The sequence below is a fragment of the Akebia trifoliata genome, chromosome 15 (assembly GCF_017979445.1).
Source record: "Akebia trifoliata isolate Shusen 1 chromosome 15, ASM1797944v1, whole genome shotgun sequence".
NCBI classification, from domain to species: Eukaryota; Viridiplantae; Streptophyta; class Magnoliopsida; order Ranunculales; family Lardizabalaceae; genus Akebia; species Akebia trifoliata.
Window position 1 is genome coordinate 5,081,195 of NC_141389.1, and position 23,627 is coordinate 5,104,821.

General features: G+C 35.1%; 3 protein-coding genes and 1 long non-coding RNA gene across 9 annotated transcripts in view; 1 reads left to right on the forward strand and 3 right to left on the reverse strand.

Annotated features, from left to right (window-relative positions):
* The window catches only part of LOC147384043 (uncharacterized), a 134,241-nt gene that overhangs the window by 88,881 nt on the left and 21,733 nt on the right, over nucleotides 1-23,627 (reverse strand). The window lies entirely within an intron of this gene.
* LOC147384048 (casein kinase 1-like protein HD16) lies at nucleotides 1,344-13,402 on the reverse strand. 3 transcript variants are annotated; one of them, XM_086425645.1, is made up of 10 exons: nucleotides 12,150-13,401; nucleotides 11,991-12,057; nucleotides 11,756-11,885; nucleotides 11,630-11,682; nucleotides 8,364-8,529; nucleotides 8,121-8,218; nucleotides 7,861-8,035; nucleotides 7,427-7,501; nucleotides 1,852-2,181; nucleotides 1,344-1,551 (listed from the first exon to the last, which is right to left on the reverse strand). In XM_086425645.1, the coding sequence occupies exons 1-9, from the start codon at nucleotides 12,367-12,369 to the stop codon at nucleotides 2,083-2,085; spliced, it is 1,083 nt and encodes a 360-aa protein (XP_086281771.1). In that variant the 5' UTR covers nucleotides 12,370-13,401; the 3' UTR covers nucleotides 1,344-1,551; nucleotides 1,852-2,082. The 3 variants fall into 3 exon arrangements, with proteins under 3 accessions (XP_086281771.1, XP_086281772.1, XP_086281770.1); XM_086425646.1 differs by lacking the exon at nucleotides 7,427-7,501; XM_086425644.1 differs by lacking the exons at nucleotides 1,344-1,551; nucleotides 1,852-2,181 and having other exon boundaries at nucleotides 7,199-7,501; nucleotides 12,150-13,402.
* Nucleotides 8,665-14,826, reverse strand: LOC147384049 (hydrophobic protein LTI6A-like). 2 transcript variants are annotated; one of them, XM_086425648.1, is made up of 4 exons: nucleotides 13,502-14,826; nucleotides 9,558-9,655; nucleotides 9,326-9,451; nucleotides 8,665-9,025 (listed from the first exon to the last, which is right to left on the reverse strand). In XM_086425648.1, the coding sequence occupies exons 3-4, from the start codon at nucleotides 9,413-9,415 to the stop codon at nucleotides 8,957-8,959; spliced, it is 159 nt and encodes a 52-aa protein (XP_086281774.1). In that variant the 5' UTR covers nucleotides 9,416-9,451; nucleotides 9,558-9,655; nucleotides 13,502-14,826; the 3' UTR covers nucleotides 8,665-8,956. The 2 variants fall into 2 exon arrangements, with proteins under 2 accessions (XP_086281774.1, XP_086281775.1); XM_086425649.1 differs by lacking the exon at nucleotides 13,502-14,826 and having other exon boundaries at nucleotides 9,558-9,838.
* On the forward strand, nucleotides 12,706-20,732 carry LOC147384050 (putative LRR receptor-like serine/threonine-protein kinase At3g47570). The gene is made up of 5 exons (XM_086426163.1): nucleotides 12,706-12,729; nucleotides 13,535-13,615; nucleotides 18,690-18,882; nucleotides 19,174-20,469; nucleotides 20,563-20,732. The coding sequence occupies exons 1-5, from the start codon at nucleotides 12,706-12,708 to the stop codon at nucleotides 20,730-20,732; spliced, it is 1,764 nt and encodes a 587-aa protein (XP_086282289.1).

The window sequence follows — 23,627 nt, forward strand, 5'->3', positions numbered from 1 at the left end:
CTAAAATCACGTGCCAAGCTACCGTAGGTCGATTTTGATCCTTACAATAAAAAACTTAAATTGCTTGTGAGGCAAGAATAAATAGTTCACGTCCACTTTTGTATTTCTCATCAATCTCTCTATATTAATATATTGTAAATTTGTTTCTTGATCAACCACATACCCATTTGAATCTTCAATACGCATCCAATCATTATAAAATACTATCTCTTTGAAATCTAGGTAGTCCCACTCAAGTATTTTCTTTACATACCATAATAGGTAACTTCTTCATCTACATAAATGCCCTACAATTCCAATGGGTACCCGTGTTTTTCTGATAGTTGCAATTCCATTTATTTTGGAACTGGAACCAAAACCAACAAGAATTAGAATTGAAATAAATATAATGGTTAGAAGTTCCTTGGATCCGCACTTATGCTTAGAAGAACATAATGAGGCTATCAATGATTTTGGAAATCAAAGATGCAATACAATATATGAAATGCGAGAATACTTGATTTCCATGTTTAGAATTGGAGTTGCATGTTCTGTAGAGTCCGTAGGTGACCAAATGGAAATCAAAGATGTGCTCATGGAGTTGCAAATGATTAAGAAAATGTTTATTGAAGATAGAACTCATCAATAGATATATGAACACTCCTATTGAGTTCAGATCTAAGTTTTGCTTATAGTTTGTTTTTGTTTTTGTTTTTTTTTTATTTTCTGTAATTTTCTCTACGGTTATCATTGGATAGTTGTGTACGTAATATAGCTTAAAGGGCTTGCTTTACTGATTTAAATAGGAAATTATTAATTCAAGATTTTTTTTTCAAGTCTCTAATCTCTTTTCACTATAGCTATATATATATAAAAAAAAAAGGAGTAAGACAAGTTCTCAAGGCCTTGGGAATATTAAAATATACTTTAAAAAGTTACAATTCAAAAAATTACATTTATAAAAAAAATGTTGATAGCTACGCACATAACATACCCACTGATATATAACACTTTTTTTTTTGGCAAAGCAAGTAAGTTTATAATTAAAAGAATAATTGGCACAGAGATTCCCACTATGTGAAAAAAGCTCATATTTGACGGTCTTAGCACGTCAAATTTCTCAAAATTTGACGGACCCTCCTGTCAAATATGCCCGTCAAATATTCTCTTGTAGAATTTTTTTTTTGACGGCCCTGGACTATCAAATTATTAGAGAATGGGCTTCAAAAAAAATAAATAAAACGAAAAAAATCCATAGAGTATGACCGTCAAATTTGGAGGTTTAACAAACAATAGCACGGTCCTCTAATTCACCAATCACAATGCACAAAATAATAATTAAAAAAATCATAAAAAGAAAAATCATAAAACAAGATTCAAATTAAACTAAATAACCAAAAATTAATATACATATAAACCTCTTTGTTAAGATCGAAAATTCTGCCGAAGCTACAGATAACTGACAATAAAGTAGTAATTAGCTGCAAGCGCGAAGGTTAAGAGTACTAATTAGCGTATGATTCCAGGTATGTATCCAAAAATCGTAAGCACGAGGCAGATCCAGAACTCCACCTGCGATCACAACCATCAAAGAAAATAAAAGATTCAAATTTTCTATTGGTTTTTAAATCGCTCAATCCATCGACGTGGCGTATGTACAGAGAGAAAGATTGAGATCTCTTCACTCAGACAAAAGTGAAGTAAATTCAACTTGTTTACTCAGTTAGAAATACCACCATATCAGACAGAAACAAAGAGAAATTTTTATTTTTTAATTAAATAAAAATAAAAGCAGAGAAAAGGAAAGAAATTATACAGATCTGGAACAGAGAGATCAGATCAGAAAATAGAAAAAGACGAAAAGTTACTAACCTTGCAACCGAACTTTAAAAAAACTCCAAGAGGAGGTAGGATGATCGCCAATAGTATGTCTATACAGGTCAGGGTCTGTTCGTCGGCCATGTTTAAACTTCTTTCAAGCTTTTTACACAAAGATTACTAAGAGACACAGAGAGAGAGATTTTAGCAACAGAGGCGAAGCAAAGATTATCTAAAATTCTAAATTGAAACGGCACTTATATCGTTGGGCATTTTTTAATTATATCACGTGGCGAGCTGAGACTGGTAGATACTCCACGTGTCATCTTCAAAGTCCACCTTACTCAATTTGTCTAACATCAAATTCTTATTGTCGACCATATCCTACAAGCGCGAAGGTTAAGAGTACTAATTAGCTGCCATATATTATGATAACAAGTGATGATCTATGGATCCTATGCTCAATGATCTATCTTAGATAGAGTTGGTTAAGTTAGTTTGATCAGTTTTGATTAGTTGTCAAAGTGGTTAGAAAGTTAGTTTTAACTGATTCAGTTTATACAATTGGTTAAGTTGGTTTGATTAATTGTCACAGTTGTAAGAAAGTTAGTTTTAACTAATTCAGTTCATACAGCTGGTTAGATGTTTATATATAGATCAATGTAAACCTTTTGTAAGTGACACACAATTTTCATAATACAATTTTTAATTCATCTTCTTCCTTTTTTACTTCTGTTATGGTATCAGAGCACATTTTTTAAGCAAATTCTCAGTTTTCTTCAAGAATGGGTGAAATTCCTCATTCTTCCTTTTCGCATTCATTTTCTTTTGAAACTCCATATCTTAATGGAGATCAATCCAGTCCTTACTATCTTCATAATGGTGATAGTCCTGGTTCCATCCTTGTTTCTCAACTGCTGGATGGTGAAAATTACCACACATGGAGTAAATCTATGATGATAGCTCTGACTGCGAAGAACAAACTTCATTTTGTTGATGGATCATTAAGCATGCCAGTCAATGATGTAGCATAAAAAATGGCATGGAATCGATGCAACACAATGGTATCTTCTTGGATCCTCAACTCTGTTACAAAGGATATAGCAGCCAGCATTATTTGTATCACATCTGCAGCAAATGTTTGGATGGATCTCAAAGAACGTTTCTCTCAGAGTAATGGCCCTAGGATTTTTCAAATCCAGAAGTCAATCTCTTCTCTTACTCAAGAGAACCTCTCTGTAAGTGTATATTACACTAAACTCAAAGCTCTTTGGGATGAGCTTCATACATACAAGCCTGTTCAATCTGTTCCTAGTTGTTCTTGTAATCTAACAAGGCAACAAGAATATGTCATGCAATTTTTGATGGGCTTGAATGATACTTTTTCACACATAAGAGGCCAGATATTATTGTATGATCCTATGCTTCCTATAAACAAAGTATTCTCCCTTGTTCTTCAAGAAGAACGTCAACGTGAAGTTTCTTCTTCAGTTGGATATTTCAATCACAATACCACTGCATTGCTAAGCCAAGCATCTCCAGCATCTTCAACACCTCAACGATTCAGCAAATCCTTTAACAAGAAGGAGAATCGTTCTCTTTGCAGTCACTGTGGCATTCTTGGCCATAATGTTGAAAAGTGCTACAAGCTTCATGGCTATCCACCAGGGTATAAATTTACCAAGAATAGGTCTGCTCCTCCAGTTGCAAATCACATTGAATCTGAAAATCAGACTTCCAATGTTCCTCAATTGTCTCTAACTCCTGAGCAGCTTCAACAAATCATGGCAATAATCCACCTTCAACCATCTGCAAATTCACATGCTCCTCATGCATCTGTGCATCAAGTAGGCAATTTACACACTCCTGAAGATCATCTTATTTCCAAGATGTCAGGTATATCTTCCTTGAATATTAAACATTCTGTTTTTTATTCTTCCAATTGCTTCAATGCTGCAATCTCACTCAATCATAATCTCTCATGGATTATTGATACCGGGGCTACAGACCATATGGTTTGTTCTGTTTCTTTATTTACAACCATAACTGCTGCCATTTCTACTCATGTTAAACTTCCCAATGGTCAGCTTGCATTAGTCACACATATTGGTACTATTCGTATATCAGATTCTCTCATTCTCACTGATGTTTTGTGTGTACCATCTTTTTCATTCAACCTCATTTCTGCCAGCAAACTCATTAAGTCTCTTCATTGTTGTTTCATATTCCTTGATACTTTTTGTTTTTTGCAGACTCTAATTCCTTGGAGAACGATTGGAGTGGGTAAAGAAAGGAATGGGCTATATTGTCTACTGCAACAACCATCTCAATTTTCTTCTTTATCTCTTCCTGTTTCTAGTCCTAAGATTTCTGTACATTCTGTTAAAAATGTTTTGGATGATCTATGGCATTATAGGTTAGGTCATATATCATCTTCCAGATTACACTTGTTGTCTTCTTTCATTCCTGAAATTTCTGTTCAACAAAATAATGTTTGTACAATATGCCCTCTTGCTAAACAACGCAGGCTTCCATATCCTATTAGTGTTTCTAAATCAAATAAAATCTCTGATATGGTGCATTGTGATATTTGGGGACCATTTGCAATTAAATCCCTTACTGGTTGTCAATATTTCTTAACAATTGTTGATGATTACTCAAGATTCACTTGGGTACATCTTATGCATACCAAAGCTCAAGCTCGACCACTTGTCCAATCTTTCTTTCAAATGGTTAAAACTCAATTTGATTCTAATATCAAAGTTTTTCGTACTGATAATGGTCTAGAGTTTTGTATGGATGATTTTTTTAGTTCCAAAGGCACCATCCATCAATTAAGTTGTGTTGAATGCCCTCAACAAAATGCTGTAGTTGAGAGGAAACATCAGCATTTATTGAATGTGTCTAGATCATTAAGATTCCAAGCTCATTTACCTTTACATTTTTGGGCTGATTGTCTCCTTACAGCAACTCATATCATCAACAGACTTCCCACACCTCTCTTATCTAACCAATCTCCTTTTCAGATTCTATTTTCAAAAGTACCAAACTACTCTCATCTTAGAGTCTTTGGTAGTCTTTGCTATGTTTCTACTCTTGACAGGTCTAGAAGTAAATTTAATACTCATGCAATTCCATGCATCTTCATTGGTTATCCTTCAGGAACCAAGGGTTATAAATTGTTTAATCTCTCAACTAAGTCAACCATCATTTCCAGAAATGTGGTTTTCTATGAGCACATTTTTCCTTATGCTTCTAATCTGTTAACATCTAATTCAGATGGTTGCTTTGTTTTTCCCACTGCTGTTCCTGATTTAGAAACAGAAAATTTTGAACATTGTGCTATACCTCATTCATCAGTACCTCCTGCAGTTCCTATTTCACTACCTCCTGTTGTTTCATCACCATCTAATGTTCCTACTCGATAGTCTTCTAGAATTAGAAAAATTCCAGGTTACTTGCAGAACTTTCATCATAATGTATCTATTCCATCTACATCACTCTCATCTGTTCTTCAAGACAAATCAGATTCTACATCAGGTATTAAGTTTCCTCTTTCTCAAGTTCTTAATTACTCAAAACTTTCATCCAAACAACAATTTTTTAGCATGTCAATTTCTGCTAATGTTGAACCAAAATCCTTTAAACAAGCTGTTCAGTATGCAGAATGGCGTGAGGCAATGAAAAATGAGATTGATGCACTTGAGAAAAATAAAACCTGGATTCTTATGGATCTTCCTCCTGGAAAAATTCCCATTGGATGTAAATGGGTTTATAAGATTAAATATAATTCAGATGGTTCCATTGAAAGATATAAGGCTCGTTTAGTTGCTAAAGGTTACAATCAATGTGATGGAATTGACTACATTGAAACCTTTTCTCCTGTGGCTAAACTCACTATTGTGAGAACTATGTTGGCCATAGTTGCTTCTAAGAAATGGCACATTCGACAGCTAGATGTGAATAATGATTTCTTACATGGAGATTTACCTGAGGAAGTATACATGGAACTACCTCCAGGTTTTGATTCCAAAGATAAAGGTCGTGTATGCAAGCTCACAAAATCATTATATGGTTTAAAGCAGGCATCAAGGCAATGGTTTTCTAAATTTTCAAATGTCCTTTTAGAGCATGGATTTCAACAGTCAATGGCTGATTCCTCTCTGTTTACTCGATTACAAGGAGATTCTTATATTGTGCTTCTTGTGTATGTTGATGACATTCTGATAGCTGGTAATAGTTTAAATGCTATCAATGTTCTTACTACATTTCTAAATTCCAAATTCAAGCTTAAGGATTTAGGACATGTCAAATACTTCCTTGGTTTGGAAGTTGCTCGCAATTCACAGGGGATTTCTCTTTGTCAAAGAAAATATACTCTTGAAATTCTTCAAGACTGTGGTTTATTAGTAGCCAAGCCTGCCTCTTCTCCAATGGACTCCAATTTGAAACTCTCTCGTGAAGATGGTGATCTTATTTCTGATCCCACTGTATATCGAAGATTAATTGGCAGGTTGATTTACTTGACAATCACAAGGCCTGACATTTCATTTGTAGTCCAAATCTTAAGTCAATATATGGACAGTCCAAGACAACCACATCTTGATGCAGCTCACAGGGTCCTTCGATATCAAAAAACAGCTCCAGGACAAGGAATTTTTTTCCCTGCTACTTCTGGTTTTCAGCTGAAGGCCTTTTGTGACAGTGATTGGGCCGGCTGTATTGATTCTCGAAGATCAACTTCTGGTTTTTGCTTGTTTCTTGGAGATTCTTTAATTTCTTGGAAATCTAAAAAGCAAGCTACTGTCTCCAGGTCCTCTGCTGAGGCAGAATATCGCTCCATGGCATCAATAACATGTGAAATTACTTGGATTTTCTCCCTTCTTAAGGATTTTCGAATTCATCATCCTCAACCAGCCTTACTATTTTGTGACAGCAAAGCAGCTCTTTCAATTGCTGCAAATCCAGTTTTTCATGAACGCACATAACATATAGAAATAGATTGTCACATTGTTCGTGACAAGATACTGCAAGGTTCCATTCGCACAATGCATGTATCATCTAACAACCAACTGGCAGATTTGTTCACCAAGGCCCTTGGAGTTGCTCCATTTCTCTTCTTACTTTCCAAGATGAATGTCTTAAATGTTTTCTCTCGACCTTCATCTTGAGGGGGGCTCTTAGATAGAGTTGGTTAAGTTAGTTTGATCAGTTTTGATTAGTTGTCAAAGTGGTTAGAAAGTTAGTTTTAACTGATTTAGTTTATACAATTGGTTAAGTTGGTTTGATTAATTGTCACAGTTGTAAGAAAGTTAGTTTTAACTAATTCAGTTTATACAGCTGGTTAGATGTTTATATATAGATCAATGTAAACCTTTTGTAAGTGACACACAATTTTCATAATACAATTTTTAATTCATCTACTTCCTTTTACTTCTGTTAATCTATGCACAAGTTTCATGCTAAAACTTTGGTGAGGCATTATAGTTATATTAGGCCCCAACAAACTCATCATAGTCGAATAAAAACTGAATGTATACATGTTGTTTTGGAGTGGGACTTGTTCACAAATAAAATCTATAATTGAAGGTAATCTTGTATGCTTGGCCTCTACAAGATTTAATTGTACCTCAGCAACAAGTAGCATTGGATTCGCAGGAATGTCATATGATTTGTTGACTGAATTTGATTCATGATGTTGATTCTGCATTGGTAGGTGCATGGAAATAGCATTATTTCCATGATTGTCAAGTTCGTGTTGGTTGTTATGACCATGGTGGAGAAGGTGCCACTATGTGAAAACTGAAAATTTTAACAAGAAAATTCGATGGGCCAAAGCCCACTAATTTTAGAAAGTGAAATTTGATGGCTATAGCTTTTGAAAATTTTGATGATCCCCAATTCGACAGTTTAGAGCCATCAAATTTCTCCCATCATGAACTATCCTTCCCAAACCAAGGGGATTTGAAAACAATACAAATGTGATTGTCGCATCAATGAGTAGTAGGAGGTTCTATTAGACAATTGCCTTAGGTTTGAAAGAAGGTCAAAGCAAGTACTCACTTTGTGAAAAAAATGGGGTGAGAGTTCATAAACTTGGGCATTGAAACCAGTACTTGCATCCATAATCAGAGCCCATAGATTTGAACAAGAACCCACACTGCTGATAAATAGCCTGTCTTCATTTCCTTTCTCAATGTGTTGGGCAAACTTCCCATCAGCTACATTATAGTGATACCTACAACATGAGAACGATACATGAAGTTTTTGTCTTCTTTATATCACCTAAATAGAGGATAATGTGTCATTCAAGGCAAGTATACCTTTGCTTCATAGGCCGGTGGGCGTTGTATACACTAACCCATTGTGTTGCGGGCATCCCCATCCGGACCTTCTTTCTTGGTTGTTCGTCTTCCTCTGCCTACATCATCAACCGACCTCACTTATGAACAACCTAGCATATAAGCTTGATAAAAGGTAAACACAAATTAGCAACCTAAACTGATTTTCCAAAAGACTATGGTAACCAACCAGAAAAATATAAGAGAGAAAAGTTAAAAAGTTACCTTCTGAGCTCCATCTATGTTAATTGGCCTGATATCTGGATTTGGGCCTATGATTCCATCAAAGAGGGAAATATATTTAGCATAGTTAGGTTCCTCATCAAATATCAAGTTCACCGCATATTCAACGAACTGTCTCAATGGCATTGGGCAGAAGCAACACAGCGTCTCCCACTATGTGAAAAAGGCCCATGTTTGATGGTCTTAGCCCGTCAAATTTTGAGAAATTTGACGGACCCTCCTATCAAATATGCCCGTCAAATATTCTCTTGTAGAAATTTTTTTTGACGGCCCTGGACTATCAAATTATTAGAGAATGGGCTTCAAAAAAAACAAAAAAAATCCATAGAGTATGACCGTCAAATTTGGAGGTTTAACAAACAATAGCACGGTCCTCTAATTCACCAATCACAATGAACGAAATAATAATTAAAAAAATCAGAAAAAGAAAAATCATAAAACAAGCTTCAAATTAAACTAAATAACCAAAAATTAATATACATATGAACCTCTTTGTTAAGATCGAAAATTTTGCCGAAGCTATAGACAACTGACAATAAAGTAGTAATTAGCTACAAGCGCGAAGGTTAAGAGTACTAATTAGCGTAGATGATTCCAGGTATGTATCCAAAAATCGTAAGCACGAGGCAGATCCAGAACTCCACCTGCGATCACAACCATTAAAGAAAAGAAAAGTTTCAAATTTTCTATTGGTTTTTAAATCGCTCAATCCATCGGCGTGGCGTATGTACAGAGAGAAAGATTGAGATCTCTTCACTCAGACAAAAGTGAAGTAAATTCAACTTGTTTACTCAGTCAGAAATACCACCATATCAGACAGAAACAAAGAGAAATTTTTATTATTTTTTTAAATAAAAATAAAAGCAGAGAAAAGGAAAGAAATTATACAGATCTGGAACAGAGAGATCAGATCAGAAGATAGAAAAAGACGAAAAGTTACTAACCTTGCAACCGAACTTTAAAAAAACTCCAAGAGGAGGTAGGATGATCGCCAATAGTATGTCTATACAGGTCAGGGTCTGTTCGTCGGCCATCTTTAAACTTCTTTCAAGCTTTTTACACAAAGATTACTACGAGACAGAGAGAGAGAGATTTTAGTAACAGAGGCGAAGCAAAGATTATCTAAAATTCTAAATTGAAACGGCACTTATATCGTTGGGCATTTTTTAATTATACCACGTGGCGAGCTGAGACTGGTAGATACTCCACGTGTCATCTTCAAAGTCCACCTTACTCAATTTGTCTAACATCAAATTCTTATTGTCGACCATATCCTGCAAGCACGAAGGTTAAGAGTACTAATTAGCTACCATATATTATGATAACAAGTGATGATCTATGGATCCTATGCTCAATGATCTATGCACAAGTTTCATGCTAAAACTTTGGTGAGGCATTATAGTTATATTAACCCCAACAAACTCATCACAGTCGAATAAAAACTGAATGTATACGTGTTGTTTTGGAGTGGGACTTGTTCACAAATAAAATCTATATTTGAAGGTAATCTTGTATGCTTGACCTCTACAAGATTTAATTGTACCTCAGCGACAAGTAGCATTGGATTCGCAGGAATGTCATATGATTTGTTGACTGAATTTGATTCATGATGTTGATTCTGCATTGGTAGGTGCATGGAAATAGCATTATTTCCATGATTGTCAAGTTCGTGTTGGTTGTTGTGACCATGGTGGAGAAGGTGCCACTATGTGAAAACTGAAAATTTTAACAAGAAAATTCGGTGGGCCAAAGCCCACTAATTTTAGAAAGTGAAATTTGATGGCTATAGCTTTTGAAATTTTTGATGATCCCCAATTAGACAGTTTAGGGCACACGGCAGTCCAAGTGACTGGAATTTACAGCATATATAATTTAAGAATAGAACTCCTAGAACTTCTAATTTTAGAATAGGACTCCTAGTTTAACTCAACTACTATTTAGGACTCCTAGTTTAATTCTCGTAATTTGAAGCATACCAAAGAGCTGAACAATGGTAAACTCAGCTCAAATTGGAAGGGGCGTTTATTGATCAAGAACTATTTGTTGGAACTAATTGGAGGTGATGAGTAACATAGTAAGACTGGTGATACTAGTCAAGCTTTATAAATAATACAAAAAATGCAATCAAACTATGGTCATTGGGAGAATGAAAACATAACTACTATGGACAATAGTAGAGTTATGATGTATTTTTCAATGCAAATTTTATTAAATAAAGTTTGTTTACTTTCATAAAATCTATCAATTCTAAATTCTAAATTTTAAATTCAAAATTAACAAGAAACATTAAAATCTGAAAAAAAGCTAAAATCCAAAATCTGTACCATTTCAGATCGTGAAACAAAGATCTTCCCCAAGCTGTTCTCTGTCTCACATGCTTCCTGCAACATCAAAAAGTAAAGAAAATTAAGAGATTGAAGAGCTCTAAAGCTGCTAAACAAAGAAAATTTTCCCTCCGTTTTATAATCAGATTAAACAAACCATAACTTCTCAAAATCTCACCAGAGAATATCTAGTTGAATCCAAGGAGAAAGAAAAAAAATGATGAAAAAATTCAGATCTAATCATATCGAAACACTCAAATCTATGAAATCATTTGGATCCTTAATCAAAATTTTATTTGTTTTTAGGTTTTGTTTCATGTAAAATTAACACATTTGGGAAACAAAAAATCAAAACTAATATATTTTGTGGAATCCAAAACTCTAGATCTCGTCCTCATCAATCTGAACAATGCTATGGATCCATCAACCTGAGAGAGAGAGAGAGAGAGAGAGAGAGAGAGTCACCTTAAAAAACAACAGTGAACAGATCACTTCGAGATTGAGAGATCACTCCATCGTTTCCAATGTTGAGAGATCGAGAGATCACTTCGAGTGATCAGAAATTGAGCGATTGAACGATGACATCGATCCATACTCCAGAGATGAGATCGATCTAGAGATGAGGTCGAGGGAGACAGGGAGAGAAATCGATCGACTGTGAGAAAATAATGGAGAGGTCGATCGATTTAGTGTGAGAGAGAGAGAGAGATAGAGAAACAGTGAGAGAGAGAGGCAGAGAGTGAGAAGTCGATCGATCGACTGTGAGAGAAAGACGGAGAGAAACAGTGAGAGAGAGAGAGAGAGGTAGAGAGTGAGTGTGATGGACCGAAAACGTGGTCCACAGGCCGCGGAATTTCGGATTTAAAATTCGACGGGCCAGGCCCAACAAATTTTTTTAGAAAAAGTTGGGATTTTCACGTAGTGTCCCGAGATGTCGTCATCTTCTTTTTGCATGCAAGGAAACCTTTATTTTCTCCCTGAGAGAAGAAGGTAAGCATGGCATAAAGATTGCATGGCATGAACATCTGATAAAACTTGGAAAGGGCTTACTTGATATCCTTGCCAAGGCAAGCAAACACGAAGAAGCAAAATGAAAGTGTATGCAAGAGATTCACAGCCATCTCTCCTGCTACCAGTTCTCCCTAGACGAGCATACACACTAGCGTAGCGCACTGTCCCTCTGCAAAAATGGAATTGTCAGGAACAAAAGATTAGTGATGTCCAATGTAACAAGCAACTTCTAAACTGAAAAAATAAGAACATAACGACAAATCATATAGTATACCTGAAATCATCTGGCCATTGGTCATACTCAACATGCTGACCAGTTGAATTCTCCCTCCATTTAGTGGCTGATACCCAAAGAAATGTGATCAAGCAAGAGATACACAGCATGAAATATTTCCTGGTATATAAATGCCCAAAACTAAAAGAATATGTTTACCTAACCCAAGATCAACTACAAACAGTTTTTTCTCTTCAGGGGTCCCTAGGAGACCATGCAAAAAGTTCTCTGGCTTTACATCACCATGCACATACCTGTCATCATAAGTTATGGGAATAATAATGACACATTTTGGGCGAGACAACAACGAGTTGTTTGATTTACTAGAAAAACACAGGAGTTGTTGAGTGGATGTGAATAAAAAAGGTAAAAGAACCATAGTCAGAGGTAGAACTTATAACAAAAGAATCTAATCCTCTAGAATGCATCTTCTCCAATATAAAGGTTGCTTTTATGGCAATACAACCATTTCCGTGGACATCCTACAGATAATAAAATACAATGGAAAACCAGATTCGTATATGGTTAATATACTAAAAAGCCTTGTGATAATATACAAAACAGTATTGGCACTCACTTTGCAAATATATATGCATGCCCAAAACAATACAACAATAAGAAGACATCCAGTCCTTTCCAGCACTTAAATCTGATTATTAGTAATAGAAAAAGTCTAACTGCACGAAATTGACTGTCATAGTCAAACAATGTTGAAATGGAGAGCAAGCAAACTACCCAGGTTTGTGGGATGTCATGTTAATAAAGGAAGTATCCATTCAAAGAGTAAACATCATTGATAAATGTTGTTGATGTCAAGAAATACCGATCCTGAATGCATTAGTACATATACGACTTCATATTTCAAACGAATAGGTGAAATATTAGTTCTAGAGCACCCCTCCAAAGTGCAATGGAGGTCGCTAGCGTAGGCCATGGACCTTCTTGATCGTCCATTGACCTTGTCCATGTAAGTATGTTTTAAACTTTCTCTTCACCTTTCTTATAGGTTTCCGATATTAGACTAAAAACTAAAGCACCTACAACCTTGAGCTACACCCACTCCCCACAAGTGTAGGATAAAAAATGAGAGCTGCTATTTGCACCCCCAAAATAAGAGATGATTTGGGATCCATGGAAAAGAGAAAACAAACTAAGAATCACATAATCCTGACTGTTGAAACACAAAATCTAATGGTAAGGATATATCTTAGAGCACAAAATTCAAAGAACTCTAAGCATGTGTTAAAGTGGGGTTCATGGTGGTGCCAATCTCAATGAGACCTATCAGCACATGTTAACGTGGGGTTCATGTTTAATTGTGTATTGCTTTCCAGCCCCACCATTGTCTAAAATACTTCGCGAATTGTTTCGTTATATATTTCCAACATAGATGCTTACAAATTTTTAAAAGAAAAAAAGTTAACCTGCATTAATATATCTACACCACAGGCATGCCTTTATTTAATCAAATGTACAGAAAAAGATTCAACTGTAAAAATTAAATGGGTAACCTGCATCTTGTACTTCCAGCCCTGGGATGCTAGGGATTGGCTACTTTGGAATATCTGTTCAAAGAACAAGGTATGAGTCCTTTCTGCTCTGGAGTTTCTGGCCTACCCATCATGGTATGTGTTTTTCCTGAACCTGTTTGTCCATAAGCCTAAATACAAACCTGCCAAAAAACCAAGACAAATCATATCCATCCATATATTGTACACAAAGAAATGTTTTTGTTTTTTTGCTAGGCAAGCAAGGGTTAGGATGGGTTAGGTGCCTTGGTATAGAGTTCTAGAGAATCTGAAATGGCTGTATAGTATTATTCAATCAAAGGAAACCTAATAATGGGTCCCATGTAATCTAGGTTTTTGCAGGATTTGTTATAGCCAACCTCTCAGATAAGTGTTCGTATAAGATGGACTACCAACTGGTCTAACTCAAAGAAATGATGATGGCTTATCAAGGGCAACGCCTCTTGTTATAACTGAATTTTTGTGCAACTTCAAGTCAGAAAAGTGGGTTTGAACTGCCTTTCATTTGAACTGCAAATGCAAATAATTTTCTGAAATCAATTTTACTGCTGCTTGGTTACATGATGCAAATGATTTGCATTGCAAAAAAATTGCATGGACTGCCTAAATTCTTAAGAAATTTCAGCAAAAGATTTGTGACAAAAAAAGTACTACAAATCATTTGCAAAATCCCAATGAAATATAGTAGACAAGGGTGGTCAAATGAAAAGCAGTTCAAACCCACTTTTCTGACATAAAGTTGCACAAAAATTCAGTTATAACAAGAGGCGTTGCCCTTGATAAGCCATCATCATTTCTTTGAGTTAGACCAGTTGGTAGTCCATCTTATACGAACACTTATCTGTCCATAAGCCTAAATACAAACCTGCCAAAAAACCAAGACAAATCATATCCATCCATATATTGTACACAAAGAAATGTTTTTGTTTTTTTGCTAGGCAAGCAAGGGTTAGGATGGGTTAGGTGCCTTGGTATAGAGTTCTAGAGAATCAGAAATGGCTGTATAGTATTATTCAAGACCAAGAGGGAGATTTTTATTCTACCAGGAGTAGAGTGTCAAGATAATCATTTTCCCAAATAACTTGCTTTTTTTCTTTTCCACTGAGACAAGGAACTGATTTTCCATCCCAGTCACCTAAGAAAATGATTGTCCCACTAGTGCAAGCAAATAAACATAAAAAATACTATACAATGCAACTACACATTGTGATCAAGGCATGGGAGGACCCTTCAAGGAAAAGGCCCATATAGAAATAATACAACCAGCTTAGTCCATAATCCTGCATTCAATAATCAGATTCTCCATTTAAACTTGCAGCAATAATGTTTACACAAATGAGATCTTCAAGAAAATCCAAGACCAAGAAATGTAAGGAAATGGAAGCAAGCAATAAACAACAGCAGATCATTTACAAAGATGAGAACCCAATATACGTTTGGAGTTATGAGGAGCACCAAATTCAAACACACAAGAAAGTTGTTCATGTTTTTATCAAAAGAGTCGTGCTGGAGTGACATTCGAATTGACATTGATTCACACATTGCTGATGTGGTGGTGTGTACATAACCATAAATGCTTTTCACTTGTAGCTCGACAAAAAAGCATCTATGGCTCCGTACACACATCCACTTCAGCAATCTGTGAATCGAAGTCAATTTCAATGTTACTTTGCTCCTTATCAAAAAGTGTCCCAATTACTGTTACACGGACCTATGACCAGGACAACTCCAAAACCAAAGGAACAACCTGTAGACACCCCATTTTTGCACTCGCCTGATTAATCAACTCGTCAACCCGATTGCAATGATTCCCAATGATGGATGTGTATTCCATTGTTTTATTTTGTTACCAGATATGTTTCAAAAATCCGGATGAGGTATCTCGAATTGACAAAACCTTAGAAACCACGCTACGCTAGGAAAATACAATCCCAGAAATATAGAAATCATCATCTTTCAGACAAAAAGAAGCTTTACGATAAAAATCACTAAAAATTGAACAAATTACCAAAAGACCCCTAACCTCAAAATAACCCTAGAGCCTACGTTACGATTAGGAAAACTCTCTCAAACACATAAAATAACAAATCAAAACCAAATAAATCATTTCACCAATTTTAACAGAATTCGACAAAATTACGAAAATGCCCCTCATAAAGTTCACAATCATTTCACATAAAAATTTTCATAAATGACACAAACCAACATTTTCATTGAATTCCTTATGAAAAATCGATTCTAAAACATCCTGGAACATAAAAAACCAACTTAAAACGTGAAAAGTCATCTCCGGGGGCAAAACGGTAATTTCATAATTTTCATGATAAAAAATTTCGAAATTAATAAATAAAATATTAAATAATTAAATTTAAACATTAATGAAATTAATTTAAAATTTTGAACCTAAAAAATCGATTAATCGGACTCTCAGGCAAAATTGTTGAGGGTTCGTGGGATATTTCTTTAAGGACTCCATTTGGGGGTCCAAAGAATTAAAGAAATAATGGAAGGGGGTTCTCCAAAAATTAAAAGTAAATCAAGCAAGACTGAAGTCAAGGTATTAAAGTCAATCAAGTGAGACTAAAGTCAAAATTAAAGTCAATTAAGCAAGACTAAAGTCAAGATATTAAAAGTCAATCAATTAAGACTAAAGTCAAAACATTAAAAGTCAATCAAATAAGACCAAAAGTCATAATAGAGTTCTAATTAAATAATAACTCAATCTAATAGAGTTCTAACTAAAAAATAATTCTACCTAAAACAATTCTAATTAAAACACAATTCTACCTAAAACAATTCTAACTAAAACACAACTCTAATTAAAAGATCTCTAATTAAACACTAACTCTATCCAAATCAACCCCTAAAAACATCTATAAATAGAGGTGCTCACACCCTATTTTCGTATCAAATCATAAACCCTAAGAGAAGTAGGTCTAGAAGCTCCCCTAGCCCCCCATAAACCCTAGTTTTGGAGCCCCAACTCCTTACCTAACATCCCCCCTTCAATTTTAGTCTAGAAAACACCTAAAATCCCTCCAAAAACACCCCTAATCCGCAACAAACTTGAAGAGTTCAGATTCAGAAACAAGGAGATACCTTAATCTAGGAGATCCGAAGTCAAATCCGGAGACAGAACGAAGCAAGGGACTATAGTACAAAGAGCTCTTTTTGCCAGATCTGAGGGAGCAAAATCCTTGCTATCGGAAAGGTATGAAATTTTTTATTTTTATTTTTATCTAGGTTTTTTAGCAATGTGATATATTTGGGAAGTTAGTAGAGACCGACTTTGGCCGGGCGGGGTTGGTGCCTAACACCTTCCAACCCCGTAACATGATCCCCGAATTCAGATTTTTTATGGTAGATTAGTTCTTGTTATCCATGTTAGAGTCAGTTTGGTTCCTAGACCACAATAACTAGGTGGCGACTCCCAAACCTCAAGGGTCAAAAGCGGATCCACGCACCCCGCGGATCGAGGGCGCTTTCACAACCTTACCTGGAGTATACATTACAACGAAGACCACAACTCCTAAGGCTATCATAATTCATAAGGAGAATAAGAATGTGACATAGACCGGTCTCTTCTTGACCTATAATCATAAGTTGAGCACCCAGAGAATAATAATCACGGCCCCCACTATAGGGTTCACGCCTTGGAGACCTTCAGTATCCATAGTCATAACGGTCATAGCCACTACGATACCTAACACGCTAACCTGCCACAAAGAATAAAATAAAGAGATGAGTATGGCTTAATAAAAACTAATGATGAAAGTACACTCGTTATCTAGAAAGACTAACCAGCCTCTTTTGTGCTTTTCAATCCAAGATAGTGTCCAAGTGTAGGTGTTCTCGGGCGTTTCCTCCTTGACTGATTCATGATTCATGTATTGATGTCCACAAACTGTTTATATTGGCAGGTCTTGTGGAACCATTGGCAGTTATTCTGATGGGTATAATGTCAGGTTCTGACAAAATAAGAATTGAGAAAGCTGTGTTTTTGTTATTATGTTTCTCTGTCAAAAGGCTACAATATATACACATATATAAGATCAAATCATGATCTGAACAGCAAGGAAAGAAAATAAAATCTCAACTAATTCCCTTGAATGAAGGGATTACAAATTCCTAAATATAAACAGTAAGGATTATTTCCAAAATTATAGTTAACCAAATCTCAACAAATCTTAACACTCCCCCTCAAGTTGGAGCATGTATATCCATTTTCGAGCACGAGAATCAAATTTATTAGTAGGGTGCAGATTTGTTGCATGACAAAGACATCCAAAAACTCGCAAGTTAGAGTAAATGGGTGGCTTGTTATACAACATTTCATAGGAAGATTTGTGTTGTAGCACAGGGGTAGGAAGACGATTGATAAGGTAGGTGGCGGTAAGCAAACTCTCCCCCCAAAATTGCAATGGAAGATTAGCATCAATTCTTAAGGCCCTGCCAACATTTAAGAGATGTTGATGCTTTCGTTCAACTACACCGTTTTGTTGAGGTGTTGATGTACAAGAACTTTGAAATGATATGCCAAGATTGAAGAAATATGATTTCATGGATGTGAATTCTAAACCATTATCACTTCGAATACATTTAACTTGACAATTAAACTGAGTATTGACAAAAGAAATGAAGGTTTTTAATAACCCTTGTGTTTCAGACTTGAATTTCATTAGGAATGTCCAAGTGAATCTAGTGTAGTCGTCGACAATGGTTAAAAAATAATGTGCCCCTGTATGAGTTGCAGTATGAAGGGGTCCCCAAATATCACAATGAATAAGATCAAGAGATTGTAAAGTTTGAATAGTACTAGAAGGAAAAGATAGCCGTGTTTGCTTAGCCAAATGACAAGTTTCACAAGAATATTGAGACTTAAATACAAATGAAGGAATAACATGACTCAAAAACTGTGAAGGTGCCTTGGAGGGATGTCCTAACCGCTGGTGCCATGGAATTTTTGGTGTGGAATCCACATGATAAGTGACCGGTTTGGTAGGTGATGTAGATTTTATTGGTGGCACAAAGTAGTACAAGCCATTAAGTAACTGGCAATCTTCCACTTGAGATAGGCCTCAATCTTCCCAATCTTAAATTATTTTTCTTTGCAAAAAATAATTTTTTTGGATCCATTCCTATATCATTGTTCAATGCTTCGCAACTTCAGAGGTTTCAGATTGGTGAAAACAATTTTTCTGGAAAAGTCCCAATTGAGATAGGAAACCTAAATGGCCTTGAGTATCTAAGTTTGGAATCCAATTATTTAGGAAGTGGGAAAGAAAATGATTTGAATTTTCTAAATTCCTTGACCAACTGCACTAAGCTACAATCGTTGTTTATCGGTGGAAATCATTTTGGAGGTAAGCTACCGAATTTTATAACCCATCTGTCCAATCAACTCACTTCACTAGATCTAACACAAAATCAAATATTCGGAAGCATTCCTTCTAAAATTGGAAACCTCACTAACTTAATTATACTAGATTTGGGGAATAACTTTCTCACCGGTAGCATTCCCAAGGGCATTGGGTTGCTCCAAAAGTTGCAAATATTGGATTTAAGTGGAAATAGATTGTCAGGATATATTCCTAACTCCCTAGGGAACAACACTAATGTATTTTTTCTCAATTTATCAAACAATTTCTTAGTAGGAAGCATCATTCCAGATTTTAAGAATTATCGTCTTTTACAAGCTTTGGATCTTTCAAAAAATAACCTTAATGGAACCATTCTTGGTTTATCGTCGCAGTTACTGTTTCTCCTCTTAGCTGATAATTCTTTGACTGGGTCCCTACCTTTGGAAGTGGGTAACTTGAAAAATCTTGAAGTGCTAGATGTTTCTGAGAACAATATGTATCAAGAAATTCCTAGCACACTTGGTGGTTGTTTGAGCTTACAACAACTTTCTTTGTCTGGCAATTTCTTTCAAGGACCCATCCCCTCATCTTTTAGCTCTCTGAAAAATCTTCAAGATTTAGATCTTTCGCGTAATAACTTATCTGGAAAAATTCCTAAAGATCTAGAAGACCTAGTCTTTTTAAAAAATTTAAATCTGTCTTTCAATAATTTTGAGGGTGAGGTACCAATAAAGGGTGTCTTTCAAAATGCAAGTGAATTTATATTTTCTGGGAATATTAAACTTTGTGGGGGCATCCCAGAACTTCAATTACCTGCATGTCCCATCAAGAAATCCAAGCAAAGAAGAACATCTCTTGCTCTGAAGGTGACAATTGGTATGATAATATTTGTATTGTCAATTGTGGGGGCATCTTTTCTTGTTATTTATTGGATGAGAAAGCCAAGAAAGAAATCTTCTTCCACATTTTTCTTGGGTGACTTTTTTAAAAGGATTTCTTACAATGGACTCCATAAAGCAACAGATGGATTTTCTTCAGCCAACTTGATTGGTATGGGAAATTTTGGGTCTGTGTATAAAGGGGTTCTTCATCTAGATGAGACACTTGTTGCAGTGAAGTTACTCAACCTTAACGTACGAGGAGCTTCCAAGAGTTTCATTACTGAGTGTAAAGCTTTAAGAAAAGCCCGGCATCGAAATCTACTCAAAATCATAACTGCATGCTCAAGTATGGACTTCAGTGGTAATGATTTCAAAGCTTTAGTTTTTGAGTTCATGCGTAATGGGAGTCTAGAAAATTGGTTGCATCCAAATTCAGATGAGAGGCCTCAATCGAGACACTTGAACCTTGGCCAGAGACTTAACATTGCAATCGACATTGCTTGTGCAATGGATTATCTTCATAATCATTGTCAAACACAAATTATTCATTGTGATCTAAAGCCAAGCAATGTTCTTCTTGACAACGAAATGATAGCTCATGTGGGTGACTTTGGCTTAGCTAAGATTCTCGCTATAAATGCAAGCAATTCCGGTAAAATTGAAACCAATTCAGTACTTGTAAAAGGATCCATTGGATATATCCCTCCAGGTATGAATTTCATTTATGTTGAAAATTTTCAAGTTCTATGTATATATATATATTATTTTAATACTTGACTAGATAATATATATTGGATTGTAGAGTATGGTATGGGTACTGAGGTCTCTACACAAGGAGATGCGTACAGCTACGGAATACTTTTGTTGGAAATGTTAACAGGAAAAAGGCCAACTGATGCAATTTTCCAAAATGGCTTTGAATGGGCGACTGATGGAAATTTTGGATCCGCACTTATGCGTAGAAGAACATAATGAAGCTAGCAATGATTTTGAAAATCAAAGATACAATACAGTATATGAAATGCGAGAATACTTGATTTCCATGTTTAGAATTGGAGTTGCATGTTCTGCAGAGTCGGTAGGTGACCGAATGGAATTCAAAGATGTGCTCATGGAGTTGCAAATGATTAAGAGAATGTTTATTTAAGATAGAACCCATCAATAGGTAGATGAACACTCCTACGTTGAGTTTAGATTTAAGTTTCGCTCATAGTTTGTTTGTTTGTTTTTTTTTTTTTTCATTGTAATTTTCTCTACGGTTATCATTGGATACTTGTGTATGTAATATAGCTTAAATAGAAGAGTGCTGATTTGTAACTCAACCTGACAGGTAACTCAAAAAACTACAAAATCATTACACTAAATAGAATGTGTTTTACTCCATCAAATAAATTAAAAGTGTAATGATTTTGTAATTTAACCTGACAAGGCGGTAAGTCAAAAATTCAAGTGACATGTACTCCTCAGAATCGTAGATTTTTTCCCTCCAGATACAAACCTACACAAACTACGAGGAATAAAAACTACTGTTCTTGCACCTATCAAGTCAGTGAGTTTTTGAGTTAGCCTGTCAGGTTGAACTACAAAATAAGCATTTAACCTAAAAAGGAGTAAAAAAAAGTTCCGAAGGCCTTGGGAATATTAAAATAAACTTTAAAAAGTAACAATCCAAAAAATTACATTTATAAACAAAAAAATGTTGAAATCTACACGCATAACATACCCACTGATATATAACACAGAATAATTGGCACAGATATTCAGCAGCATACCATTTACGTTATATTAGCCAAAATCCAGAATTTGGAAGACTTACTTGTGCGGGTGTCAATGGGTTCGCATTTAATTAATCGAAACCAAATTGGAACTATTAGGTTCTATCCAACAGGTACCCACAAATACCTAGAACCGATTTATTTGTCATTTCTTTTGATATTATAGATGATTAAAGGTTTTTTATTTTATTTTAAAATTAATGAATGTTATATAAAGTTCTTCAATTTTGCCCATAAATTATCAATTTGAGTTTTAAAAAAGCTCTCTTTCTAACGGTTTAATTCTTTTATTTTGAAAAAAAACATTAACTTATATCTTCATTGTAACAAATTGTAACTAAATTAATAACTTTGTAGATAATATGCAAATTTTTTGAAAGGGAAAAAGTTTTATAATGCTTTGAAATATTTTTTTTTCTCATTCAATTCTTAAAACCCGAACCAATGGGTACCCATGTTTTCTTGGCGGTTACGGTTCCATTTATTTTGGAATTGGACCCGAAACCGACAAGAATTAGAATTGAAATAAATATAATGGTTATAAGTTCCTTGGGAACCAAACCAGAACCAACCCATTGAGACCCCTACTTACGTGAATTTCCTAAAAAAACCACTACAGTAATTGGGCAGTGCTTTCCAAATAAATCAAGCCCAGGTCTGGCCCGAGATCCTATCATATACCAAGTTATTGACCTTGGGTGGGGCTCACTTTGGCCTTTGTTTTTTAAGTGATAGAAAAACAAAATAATTAAAAACAAACCAAAACAAAAATAAAATTTTATGAAAGTGAATGTAATTAACTATGGTTATGAAATAAGAAATAATTGAAAACAATCAATTTTTGGCGTTTTAGCCTGGATGTTGCTAAATCCTTAGCACGAAAATTGAGGTTGTTATACACTACTACACCGAGGGGAATAGGAGGCACTAGCTATTAGATTTTTAATGTCAGATTTAAAATAAAATGACGTTACAAAGCTAGAATTTTCGTAGCAATCGCGCAAAAATTCTAAAAAGGTTTATAACGTTGATTTTTGCAAAAATCGACATTATAAATATGTTTTTTTCACTGGAAAACTCTAAGAAGATATTATTATTTATAAAGTTAGATGAAATGCTTTTGTCCATTACGTTCTAGTTCCAACTGTTAGCCCAAAATATAAATCGTTTCCATCTTCATTGAATATATTTGGAGATCATGACGAAGAAAATAAAATATTTCATCATCTTGATTAATCTTCATATTTTCATGGAAGAGTTTAGTAAAGCTTTGACTTTTCTTTTTTTTGGATTCCACTCTTCATAGTGGATGTGCACTTCGAGAGATGCGTTTAGACTTTAAAGATTGATGCTCCCTCTATGAAGGAAGGGAAAACAACCCTAAAAGCCATCTCAATATGTTTCTCTCTCGTCATCTCTATCTCTCTCAAAATGGAATGCTTCCGAATAGTTGATTTTCTCCAAGTAATTAAGTTGTTTTGAGAGATTGGATATAGAGTTGAGTAGCTTACCACCAAAATGATTGCCATAGATGTTTAGCTGTTGCAGATTGGTGCAATTGGTTAAGGAATTAAAGAAATTCAAATCATTAACATTCCCACTACCAAAATGATTGGAATTCAAATTTAGATCTTGAAGTCTTATTAGTTTACCCACCTCTATAGTATTTCTCCTGAAAAATTATTTAAAAGGGACATGAACTATCTCAAGTCTTGAAGCATTGAACAATGATAAGGGAATGGATCCAAAAAACTGGTTTCCTCCAATATAAAATAAGCAGAGATTAGGAAGATTAAGGCTTATGCCAAGTGGAAGACTTCCAATTAATTGGTTTTTATATATAGAAAAAATTTCTAAAGACGAAAGATTGTAAAGAGAGGGAGGAAAGATACCAGACAAAATATTTGGACCAAGTCCAATACCTTGTAGATTTTTTAGTTGACCTAGGGAATCTGGAATACTTCCTTGTAGACTATCACTACAACAAAATACCCAAAACTCGGCAGCCCAAAACCATCGAATTATGAAAAATTCAACAGCCTTAACTATCAAAGTGGGCCTTGTTGAAAAAAAATTCAATGACTACAAACTA

Coding starts and splice junctions, on each gene's coding strand:
- LOC147384049 (XM_086425648.1), bottom strand. CDS start 9,415: ATGGCCGACGAACAGACCCTGACCTGTATAGACATACTATTGGCGATC. Junction 9,026..9,325: donor TTTTAAAGTTCGGTTGCAAG/GTTAGTAACTTT, acceptor TTGTGATCGCAG/GTGGAGTTCTGGATCTGCCT.
- LOC147384048 (XM_086425644.1), bottom strand. CDS start 12,369: ATGGTTCTTTTACCTTTTTTATTCACATCCACTCAACAACTCCTGTGT. Junction 11,886..11,990: donor CAATGGCCAGATGATTTCAG/GTATACTATATG, acceptor CCATTTTTGCAG/AGGGACAGTGCGCTACGCTA. Junction 8,036..8,120: donor CACCGGCCTATGAAGCAAAG/GTATACTTGCCT, acceptor CTCATGTTGTAG/GTATCACTATAATGTAGCTG.
- LOC147384050 (XM_086426163.1), top strand. CDS start 12,706: ATGGAGAGCAAGCAAACTACCCAG. Junction 13,616..18,689: donor TTTCTGGCCTACCCATCATG/GTATGTGTTTTT, acceptor TCGCAACTTCAG/AGGTTTCAGATTGGTGAAAA. Junction 18,883..19,173: donor CGGTGGAAATCATTTTGGAG/GTAAGCTACCGA, acceptor ATTTCTTAGTAG/GAAGCATCATTCCAGATTTT.